This window comes from Tupaia chinensis, unplaced genomic scaffold (assembly GCF_000334495.1).
Source record: "Tupaia chinensis unplaced genomic scaffold, TupChi_1.0 Scaffold000394_1, whole genome shotgun sequence".
NCBI classification, from domain to species: Eukaryota; Metazoa; Chordata; class Mammalia; order Scandentia; family Tupaiidae; genus Tupaia; species Tupaia belangeri.
The window spans coordinates 97,005-108,284 of NW_006159896.1; the positions used below are offsets into that span (position 1 = coordinate 97,005).

The window sequence follows — 11,280 nt, forward strand, 5'->3', positions numbered from 1 at the left end:
AAAAGGAGAAAAAAAAAAAAAAAAAACTCAAAAAAAAAAAAGAAAAAGAAACCCGCTTTTTCCCCCACACAGAGGTGCACTTCAAGCCAGAAGCAAGCCAGGTGTATGTCTTGTGGGTGCCGCCCTGCCAAGGGCCAAGCCCTGTCCCTTTCACTCCAAATCCTGTTACAGAAGCTCTGGGTGAGCGGGGCGGGGGGAGAAGGCACGAGGTGCCCACAGGCCCACCTGGTGTCGGGAGTCTGGCTGCTCATGCAGCTCCCAGCTCCAGGCCCTGTGGCTCTGCCCACCACACCCCCAGGGCTGTGCTCCAATGACTGTTCTGCCCACGCCGGACCCAGGGCCTTGGGTCCATGCCTCATGCTGAGACACAGTCAAGTACAGAGCTGGGCATGGCCCTTCCAAAGGGCTGTGTCGGGGGAGCCCGAGGGAGCAGCCACAGACCTAAAACTGACAGCTGCTGGATGCTGAGCCCTCCCTCCTGAGGTCGTTTCTGGGTCACGGTCACTGTGAACTGTGTAAGGGCCTTTGGGACCAAGACCAGATGCCGTGTTTATGTGTACCATTAAACAGTCACTTGGCCGTGCAGGTCCTTGTTGAGCAGTCCCACCCCCACACAGGGAGGATCTCCCAGCAGCCAGGTGGCTGGCAGGAGATACAAAACTGGGGACAGTTTTCAAGGTGACACTTGTCCATAAAGCAGCACCAGTCCAGGCCAGCTGGGGCTTTCACAGTACAGGGGTTCACCCCTTTTATTTCCGTCTGAAAATGCCTGCAAAAGAGGAACCCTAGGCACTCCCTTGCTGCAGGCTGCTGTGACCACCATGCTAAGGACACCAGGACCCCATCACTAAGCAAGACCTGGCACGTGAACACTCCCACAGTGGCACCGTCCCACAGACCGGGGGCAAGTTAGCCCAGCCAGGAGTGCAGGCACCCACAGTACCATCAGCCTGGCTCCTCTCTGTCCCCTAAGCAGAGACCACCCTCCAGTCCTCAGCAGCCAGGCCTCTGTTGGCAAGCCAGGCTGGGGACTCAGGGAACCGCGGTTTCTGGAGTAGGGAGCCCATGGGCTGTGCTGCTCCAGCCTCAACCGTCCATTCCGGCCTCCGCAGAGCAGGCCAGGCTCCTGTCACTGCCTTACCAGCTGCACCCCTCTGTGCTGGGCCTGCTCTGCCCACTGAAAGAGTCTGTCCAGGTAGCGGCAGCAGACAGGTGTATTTAATGGCCTCTGGACATTTCCAGACTCAGCATGGAGCCCAGGTCCGGCCCAGCCACCAGCTGCCCACCCAGCTCTGTCCGCTCCTCCTGCCGGCCACTCATCTCAGGGCAAAACTGTAGACGTGGTAGATCTCGTCGGGGAGGTTCTCCTGCCTCTCCTCGGCCAGGAGGCTGAGGCCTGCGCTGTGGATGATCCTGCGGACCACCTCAAGATCCCGGCACACGCTGCTGTCCACGTCGTCCAGGATCACGCCCTCCTGGGCCATGTTGTCTTTAATGACGATGATGCCGTTGGGGCGGAGGCCCTGCTTGCAGCGCCGCAGGAATTCAGCCAGGTGCTGGTCCGTCAGGTGGCCTATGGAGGTAGAGTTTGGTTACCAGAGGAACGGCAGAGCGTGTGCGGGCCCCGGGGAGAGGGCTTCGGCTACTGCTCGCTGGACGCTGCTTTGTGCCCAGCACTTTGTGCCTCACAGAGGCCTCTCTGGCACTCTCAAGAGTCCTTAGAGGTTTACTAAACCCTGTGTCATGTAAGTCTGCCCACCGCCCCGTCCTGCCAGGTTGGGAGTGTACCTGCCGGAGGCTTCAGCACTGCCTGCATTTCTAGGTGTCCTCCTTACCTTCAATGTCAGAGGCTTCTTGGGATGACAGTTACAAAGCCAGACCACGAGACCAGACAGACCTGCAGCTTGCCCCAGAAAACCTGACCGACCACTGGTCCAGTGGCCGGCTACGGGATCAGTTTGGGGCATGGCGCTATAGGCATGCTGTCTGGCCAGGTGGGCAGGAAGGCCTCTCAAGGCAGGGATCGCTCACACTGTTACTGGTCATTTCAGATGTTTCAGCCCAAATCTGCCCACACCGCAGGTATTCAACTGGGAGAAAAACTAGGAAGAGCGACCTGCCTTCTGGGGAGGCTCCTCACCAGTCCTGAGAAATGTGGGGCCAGGGACCCCCAGGGTTCTCCTGTGTCAGGGGCATTGCCCCGGCTCCAACTCGCGGGGTGGAGGGCAGCGGCCTCACCTATCACCCACTGGATCCAGATGACGTCATAGGAGTCCGGCTCCGGGCTGAAGTCCTGGAGAGCACAGCAGTAGTAGTTCCTCACCCTCTTGCCCTCCTCCCCCAGGTAGGTCTTGGCTTTTAGCAGAAAGTCCTCCGTCATGTCGACCATGTCTACCACTCTGAACAGCGGCAAGAGTAGCCGCTTGGTGATCCTTCCGATGCCGGCTCCACAGTCCAGGGCACAGGACGTTCCTGTCTTGTTCGGGCCTTCCTGAAAGGCAGAGAAGGCACGTGAGCCATCAGAGGGGCCCACCACTGCAGAGGAGCCCTCCCTCCAACCCCTGGAGTCAGATTCGGCTCAGGACACCACACAAGCTGCAGCCAGCTGGGGGGGAGGGGAGGTGGACACCAGTGTGGGACACTTCCAGGGTCACACATTCTTTTCTTTCGTTTTAGGTTTGTGCAGGGGCATCTGCACTCACTGGAGAGAGTGAAAGGGATAGTGAGAAGTCACCCTCCTGGGTGGATGGCCACACTGCAATCCCTTTTCGTCTTTTCTCCTCCTGAGATTTTGGGCACACACGCACAGGCGCATGGAGTGATTTTTAAGTTGCCAGGTCTAGGACTCAAACTGTGGTCGGCCACGTGGGAATCCGGCGCCTTAACCACCAAGCCACCTGCTGGTCCCTGGGCCACACAGTTCTAAAACAAAAGCCAATTTTCACCAAAGGCATTAACCCAAACAGGTGTGTTACTCTTACTCCCATGGCCCCAAGAAAATGACAGCACAGAATTCAGCGAGGCACCTGGGGAACAAAGCTGGGGTGTGAAGGCGTGGGAGAGGAAGATTCTGGACAGAGCAGGGAGCGGCAGCCCCAGGGCTGGCTGAGGTAGAAGCAGAAAGGAGCGTGGGGTGGGAGGCTGTGCCACAGGGCAGCCTGGTACTGAGGGAGGCGGCAGTGGGGAGAACGGCTGACACAGCGAGCAGTAGGAGTCTGTGTCGGGAGAAGCGCCCATACCCACAGCCTAGACGCTCCCAAGCACAGCCCGAGAACAGGTTCTGTCCTAGCAAAACTGGACCATTTCAGAGAGGACGCTCAATTCTGGCCCGGTGTGACAGCCCCCCGCTAACTAGCTCATGGAAAGCTTCAGTCCAGAAGCTGTACCCCTCGCCCTCCCAGCCCTGCTCCTCGAGACCGCAGTGCTGCGTGCGGACAGTGGCAGCCCATGCTGCGCAGGCACTGCCATGAGCCACAGCCCTCCTCCTGGAGAGCACACCAGACCTCCTACCCTCAGAAACCTCTGCAGGAACTTCCGGGAGCTGCTGATGTCGATGCTGGAGATGTGGCCATACCCCCCGAGCATGCCGTCCACCGTGGGCGGGATCTGCTTCCAGTACGTCTTGGCCTTGGAGTAGAACTGCTTCTCGTCCTCGATCACCTCGCTCGTCATGCTGTCACCGCACCGCCTGCTCGGGCACTCTCAGCCGCTGCAGCCCTAAGGAGGGGAAGTGGGGAGTCAGCCCAGCCAGGGCCGGCCGCAAGACCCTGGAGGGCAAGAAACACTGGCAGGAGGCAGGGACAGGGGCAGAAAGTGCCTGAGGGTAGATGGTGGAGTGCCAGGTGTGGACCCACATGGGAAGGCCCTGGGTGGGCATCCTGGGGCTTCCCTGATGTGCTCACATGACCGAGGTCTGAGCTGCTGTACGCAGACCTGCTGGGGTGCCCATCTCTCCCTGTGGCAGAAATATACTTTCAAACAGCTGCAAAGCCGAAAGAGGGAGAGGATGTTGGAAGAGGTGAGCCTGAAAGGAGTCTAGGCTTGGAGAACAGCAGACTCCACGTCCGTGCGAGCGCCCTGGGCTAGCCTGTCAGTCAGGGACGCGGATCAAACTTTCTGAGCGCAGGGCTGTGCCCAGCCCTAGCTGAAAGGGGGCAGTGGTGCTGAGGCCCGGTCAGCAGCTGGGAGGCGCAGGCTCCCTGACACACGCGGAGACACCTGCCGGCCCTGGGCCATCCCTGCTGACGCCGTAAGCCAGGTGCCACCGTCACCCATGGGCACCCAAACCAGCTTGCACTGCGCTGTTCAGGAACTTTCTGAAGCCCCCTCACCTCTACCCCAAATCCCGCTGTGTACTGTCTTTCAGCCTCACTGCGGCTTCCCCCAGAGGGTGTGAGAGCAGAGGCCTCTGCTCTGGGAGGGGTGTCCTTCCCGGCACCCCTTCTCCTCGGGCTGCAGTCAAGTCACCGACCTGGGGGCTATGGGGCCAACACAGCCTGCGTGTGGGGCTCTGGTTTAGGCGTCCAATAATGAATATAAAACCCCTAAGACCGAGGCATGCTTTAGGCTTCCGAGGAAGTAGTGAGAGAGAGAACAAAAAAGTGCAGAAGGCCTCCGGGACGTAATTCAGGGGTAGAGGAGGAGGATGGAGGGGACAGAGCTCGAGAAGAGCTGAAGCGAGTCCCCGCTCACGCTGGTTACAGCTCACAGGCACAACTGTACCCTGGACTTTTGCAGAACCGCTCCGGAAGCTCCTGACGACGCAGTTCTGCTTCTGCCACTGATCAGCCTTCGGCAGAGGAGGTCGCCAGTGGGTGAGGCACGAACAGCGTGGCCCAGCCCGCCCGGCTGCTGAGAGCAGAGCCCTGCTTCTCACGCCCAGACCCAGACCGTGCTCCTCTAGCACACGCAGGCCCCGCGAAGACGCAGCTGGGCCTGGGGACGGCTCACACGCTGGCCTGCTGAGGGTCGGAAGAGAGCGCCCTCCCAGGGTCCAGTTGTCCTTAGGGCTGTGCTTTGTTTTGGCCTGCTCAAACCCCTCTTCGGACTCCTGTCTCCACTCCCAGACTGTTCCCCTCACCTCACTGCTCAGGGACAGGGTTTGGGGCCATGAGGATGACAAGTTGCACATCACTGCACCCATTACGGAGCTAGCTGGGCTAACAGGTGAGGGACCTCAGTTCTAAGTACTGCACCCCACTGGCTCACCCCAGTGCCCACACTGGGCCCCAGCACCGGGAGCTGCCCTCTGGAGAGACATGGCAGCTCACTGCTGGAATGAACTCACTCCCACCCTGCAGTCCGGGGCAAGCAGAGTGGAGACTTGCCGTCCCCCAGGACTGCAGCTTCCTGTGTGGGGTGGATGGCACTGGAGCTCCTGCGGGTCCACAGAAAGTGGCCACCAGTGGAATGTGACCACACACCTGCGTTTGGGGATGGCTTATGTGGTTGGGTCTGATGGATTCAGGCCAAGGGGCTGCCCTGCCCCTGTCAACAGGCACCACAGCCCATCCTCCATCACCCAGACAGGATGGCATTCAAACCAAGTCCTCGTGCCAGGCCAGAACACCCATTCAACCCAGGCTCACTGAGCTTGGCCCTCAGCCCTCCCACTAGATCGGGAGCTCCTGGAGAGCAAACACAATAGCCGGGACGCATCACCGTGTCCTGCCTGCATCCACACAGCTTAGGCACTCGGCTTCACTGCTGATCCCACGACTGGATACCACCAGGCTGTGCCTGCCCTGCCAGCCTCCGTGTCTAGGATGTGGGGACATCACCTTGAACGCCACTAGCCCTGGGCTGACACAAGGTGTGCCTTTACTCATTGGCTGTCAGAGGAACCAAAGAATAAGCTTTGGGGACCAGCAATCGGCATACTGGCTATGTCGCTAGACTCCCACGTGGTTGGCCGCAGTTCAGGTCCTGGACTAGGTGGTTAAAACTTTGATCCGGGTGCATGTGCATGCGTGCCCAAGATCTCGAGAAGAGAATGGAGAAGGGACTGCGACGTGGCCATCCCCCCAGGGGGTGATTTCTCGCTCTCTATGTCTTTCTGGCGAGCACACACCCCCTATAGCAAAAAAAAAAAAAAAAAAACCCTCTCCAAAATAATAATAATAAGCTTTGAAGAAAATCCTACATTCAAAATTGGTAACATGAAGGCTGGAACCGACAACGCAAGCTTCCACTTTACCAAAAACCTTATATTTTAATTCCTTTAATTGTCGGGGCCCACTGAATAACTTACAAGAATTCCACTTGGATGCTGGATTCTAGGAGCGGCTGGGGAAAGCACACCGAGGCCAGGAAATGCATGGCTGTCACTTGCTCCAACAGCCGATGTTCATAAACGTGACTGCGGCCGGGGGCCTGCCCAGTCACTCTGGGTATCACAAGCACTCTAAGCGCCCCACCGCCGCAGGGCCTCTAACGCAGCTGCTCCAGTCCTCGGTCGGAGGCCATAACCCAGGCCCTGGGAGAGGAGAGCGCGCGGCGGTGGGCGGCGAGGCCCGGGCCCTGGGACGTGGCAGCCTCCCGCACACAGGCTGACCTTGGCCGCAAGGGCTCTGGGCGGCAGCTGTCTTAGGACCTGGGGCCGGACCCAAGGTTACACGTGACAGCAACTCCAGGCAGCGGGCCCCTCACTGTGCCCCGCTCTGCCCTCCGAGCGGGCGGTCGCCTTAACCGGTTTCTCAGAGGGGAAACTGAGGCTCAGAGAACCGGGTTTGCTGCCGCCTGGGGACCGGCGCGCTCCGCCCCGCTTTGGCCTCTATCCGGACCCTGGGGCCCCGCGGTCCCCATCCAGGTCCGGCCGCGGGCCTCCCGGGGACGCGCACGTGGAGCCCAGGCCGGCACGAGCGCACGCGCCCGGGTCACATGACGCGAGGGGCCTCAGGGCGCCGAGGCAGTTGGGGGTCGGGGCCTCACCCCTCCCGCCGGTCGCCTCCCGTCACCTCGCGCTACTCACCCCGGGCGGGGACTCCCGGGACCTGAGAGAAGAGATCAGGGACGAGGAAGGGAAGGCGGCGGCGGCGCCCGCTGCGAAAACCCCACGGGCCAAGGAAGCTCCTCCAGATCACCGCCAGGCTCTACAGCTCCCGGCGCGCGCTGCCTTTGTCCGCCTACGTCACTTCCGGACGTTCGGGGGCGGGGTCTCCCGTGGCTCCGCCCTGTTGTCGCTAGCCCCTCCCCTCCCGGAGCTTACCCGAGCTAAAGACAGTCGCGGTGCCGACCTCTGGCTCCCTCAAGCCCTGCTCTGGCCCATTAGGAGGCTGTAGCCTGGAGTTTTATTTATTTATTTCTTTTTCTTTTTCTTTTCTTTTCTTTTCTTTTTTTTTTTGAGAGGTTTTTGCTATAGGGTGCGTGCGCTCGCAAGAAATACAGAGAGAGGCAGAGACAGAAAGCAAGAAATCACCCCCCATAGGAGATGGCCCACCGCAATCCCTTCTCCTCCATTCTCCTCTGGGGATCTTGAGCACGTGCGCACACGCGCCTGGCATAAGTTTAAGCCACTTGGTCCGGAATTCGAACTGTGGTCGACTACTGTGGGAGTCCAGAGATAGTCATTACACCAACTGCTGGTCCCTAGGCTGGGATTTTTTTTTTTTTTTGAAAGGTTTTTCACTATAGGGCGCGTGCGCTTGCCAGACAGACAGAGAGACAGAAAGCGAGAAATCACCCCCAGGGGGGATGGTCACACCGCAATCCCTTCTCCTCCATTCTCCTCTCGGGATCTTGGGCACGCACACACACGCGCCTGGCGTGAGTTTTAAGTCACCGGGTCCGGGACGCGAACCACGGTCGACTACGTGGGAGTCCAGCGACATAGCCATTACGCTAACTGCTGGTTCCCCCTGGCTGGAATTTTAAAAATGAATGTTCTGTGGGTTTTTCACTGGGAAAAAGAGGGGAAAGTCAGTGTTTCTAAAATCCAACCATCTCCTTGAGCATCTTGTTTTTTTAAACAGTGATTGGTTGATTTGTTATTAATCAAGCCGCCCAGTCCAGACTCTAACCTCAGTTGGCCATGTAGGAATCCAGCGTCTTAACCACCATGCTACTTGCTAGCCCAAGCATCTTTAAATAATATACCAGCCCAAAAAATAAAAAATAAAATTTAAAAAAAAAAGGAAAAGAAATGGTAATGCTAACAAGCTGTCGGCCCAAATAAAGAAGAGAAAGTCCTGGATATTTCCACTCCCAAAGGCTGCCCTTCCCCCATTCATAAATTTCTGGGCCAGCAGGTAGCCTAACAGTTAAAGCGCTGAGTCCCACATGGCCCTCTCCCTGGCTTGAGACCTGAACCCAGCAGCTTGAAAAACGCACCAGGGGTGTGTGTGCATGTCCAAAATGCTGGGAGAAGAATGGAGCAGTGATTGTGGCATGGCTGCCCCTGCTGGGGAGTGACTTCTCACTTTCCCTAGTCTCTCTCTTTTTGATAAGCACATGCACCCTGCTGCAAAAGTCAAAACAAAATAAAATAAAAGATACAAAGCTCAAATGCAGGAGCCTGGTGATGGCACAGCAGGGAAATGAGACACTCTGGGAGGCTCGCCCCTAAGGAAGGTTTAGCCTTTGCATGGAGAGAACACCAAGCAGGTACATGCCCATGATCCCAGACTGTCTGAGGCTGGGGTAGACTGTGGTGCCAGGACCCTGCTGGGGGGGTGTCTGTCTCTCTCTCTCATGGAAGAAACAAAAAGCCCTAACATACCCTTTAAATATTAACATTTCTACCTCCTCGGGAACCAGCAGTTAGCATAATGGCTATGTCACTGGACTCCCACGTAGTCGACCGTGGTTCGCGTCCCGGACCCGATGGCTTAAAACTCACGCTGGGCACGTGTGCATACGTGTCCAAGATCCCGAGAGGAGAATGGAGGAGAAGGGATTCCTGCGTGACCATCTCCCCTGGGGGGGTGATTTCTCGCTTTCTGTCTCTATGTCTCTCTCTGTCTGTCTGGCGAGCGCACACGCCCTATAGCAAAAACCTCTAAAAAAAAAAAAAAGAAAGAAAGAAAGAAAAAAAGAAAAGAAAAAAACATTTCTACCTCCTTCACTCAACATTCTAACTTCCCAGCAAAGTATGTCCCTTCATGCCCAATAGAGGAGCATTTGTGGAAAATGGATACGTCTTTTGTCGACCCCTCCTCCAGGAAGATGTCTGGGATCTGAATTGCAAAGTCATATTTTTCATTTTTTGGAGAGGTTTTGGCCATCGGGTATGTGCGCTCACCAGGAAGACAGAGAGAGACAGAAAGTGAAAAATCACCCCATGCCGCAATCCCTTCTCCTCCATTCTCTTGGGAGCTTGGGGACGTAGGCACACGTGCCCAGCGTGAGTTTAAGCCACCCAGTCCGGGACTCAAACCGCAGTCGACCTCACGGGAGTCCAGCAACATAGCCACGACGCCAACTGCTGGTCCCATATTTTTCATTTTTAAAGTATAAAAGGCCAAGCCAGTGAGATAGTTGTCTAAACTGCCCTTGTCCCACCCCTACCTGAATTCCACACCACTCTGAGCTTTCTCCCTGCCTTCTCCCAGCAGAGATCACAGGTCAGTGCTTGTCAGCCCCTTTTACCGAGGAGCCCTGAGAAGGGTGACAGTCACCCTGCTTCACGCAGAGTGTGACGTGAAATGCGGTCTCTGGGCCAGCCTGTGGCCTGGTGGTGAGGTGGCTCGATCCCACATGGGGAAGGTTCAAGCCTCGGACCTCACGACTTGGGGAACACCATGGCCGTGTGTGCGTGTCTGAAATCTTGAAAGGAAGGAGAAATGAAGAAGAGATTGTGTATGACCATGTCCCGTGAAAGGTGCTTTCATTTTTTAAAAGAATTATTTTATTTAACATCATTTATTATTTTTATTATTAGTTCATTTAACCAGAGAGAGAGAGGGGAAGTGAGAAAGCATGCTGCCAGGTCTGGGACTCAAACCACGGTCAGCCATGTGGAGTCCAGTTCCTTTAACCACCCGCTGGCCCAGGGGTGCTTTTCTTTCTTTCTTTTAAGAATTATTTTATTTAACTTCACTTATCCATTCATTTATTTATTTAATTTGACCAGAAAAGGACAGACCGAACGAGTGAGAAAGGTAGAAAGTGAGACAGCAAGCTGCCAGATCCAGGAGGGGAGTCCAGCGCCCTTAGCCACCATACCACCTGCCAGCACCCAGGGGTACTTTCTTGGCAGCCCCCACACATACACGCCTGCCAGCACACATGCCTTCTGGCAAATTTCTAAAAAGGAAAGAAAGAAACTGGGGCTGTCAGGGTCACCCAGAAGAGCAGCTTGGGTCTGGGAGGTGTGACCAAACCCGGATGATTGAGTTCACCCCAACCACTGCCTGGTACAGGACTCAGTGTTCGCTGGGGCTGCAGCAGTGACATACAGGGCATAAGAGCCCTGCCCTCCACCTTCCAGGCCTCAGTGCCATTGCCTCCCAGGTGACCATGGGTGAGGGGCGGATCACAATGACCTTGGCAAGGCCCTGGAGGCAGCAGGGAGGGGCTGGCAGAGGGACCAGGTGGGGAAGATGCGCCCTCCCAAGGACTAGCCCACCTTGTGGGGGCTCTTAACTCACAGGCCTTCTCTGGCCCCACCCGGAAGCCCCAGCAGGGTGAGTATGAGGCCACCTGGAAGCCAGCTCAGCGGTGACAATCTGGGTGTGGGATGTGGGGGGAGGTAGTGAGCTTGGAGACCCCCAGCATGGGGCTCGGCCTCCCCAAATGGGGGTAGGATCGTGAAAAACACCTGTCTTGACTCCAGCCCAGACCTACTGAATCGGAACCTGGGGTGGGGGGTGGGGGGCTCTGTGGTTCCAGGCCCCCACCTCCCAGGAGAGCGCTAATCATAGTAACAATTTCAACAGTCCACACCCGCCGAGGGGTCCCAGGAGGCAGGTGCGCCTCTACCCGATTCCGATTCCGCAGGCCAGAGATGAGAGCGCGGAGAGGGGCTGAGAAGTTTAACTGGCTTGTCCAAGGTTACAAAGCAACTGGGAGCGGGGCTGAGGCTAAATCCTAAATAATAATCACTTTAAGCAGTAAGAACGGCAGCCTGTCGTTGAGCGTGTCCGACGTGCCTGGCGCTATATTCTAAGCGATTGACATGTCTTGCGCATTTAAACGTCACAGCAAGACCGAAAGCCTGCGGACGCCTGCCGTCACCATTTTCCAGGTGAGGAAACAGAGGCTCCGCGGGCTGCAGCCCGAAGCCACTCGCAGCCTGCCGAGCCGAGCCGAGCCGAGCCGAGCCCGAGGCGTTCACCCCCAAAC

General features: G+C 57.1%; 1 protein-coding gene across 3 annotated transcripts; it reads right to left on the reverse strand.

Annotated features, from left to right (window-relative positions):
- Nucleotides 1–104: 104 nt before the first annotated feature.
- Nucleotides 105–7,129, reverse strand: NTMT1 (N-terminal Xaa-Pro-Lys N-methyltransferase 1). 3 transcript variants are annotated; one of them, XM_006153948.3, is made up of 4 exons: nt 6,971–7,129; nt 3,511–3,717; nt 2,239–2,491; nt 105–1,573 (listed from the first exon to the last, which is right to left on the reverse strand). In XM_006153948.3, exons 2-4 carry the CDS (start codon nt 3,670–3,672, stop codon nt 1,317–1,319), a joined length of 672 nt encoding a protein of 223 aa, XP_006154010.1. In that variant the 5' UTR covers nt 3,673–3,717; nt 6,971–7,129; the 3' UTR covers nt 105–1,316. The 3 variants fall into 3 exon arrangements, with proteins under 3 accessions (XP_006154010.1, XP_006154011.1, XP_006154012.1); XM_006153949.3 differs by lacking the exon at nt 6,971–7,129 and adding an exon at nt 6,251–6,332; XM_006153950.3 differs by lacking the exon at nt 6,971–7,129 and having other exon boundaries at nt 3,575–3,651.
- Between the last annotated feature and the right edge of the window lie 4,151 nt (nt 7,130–11,280).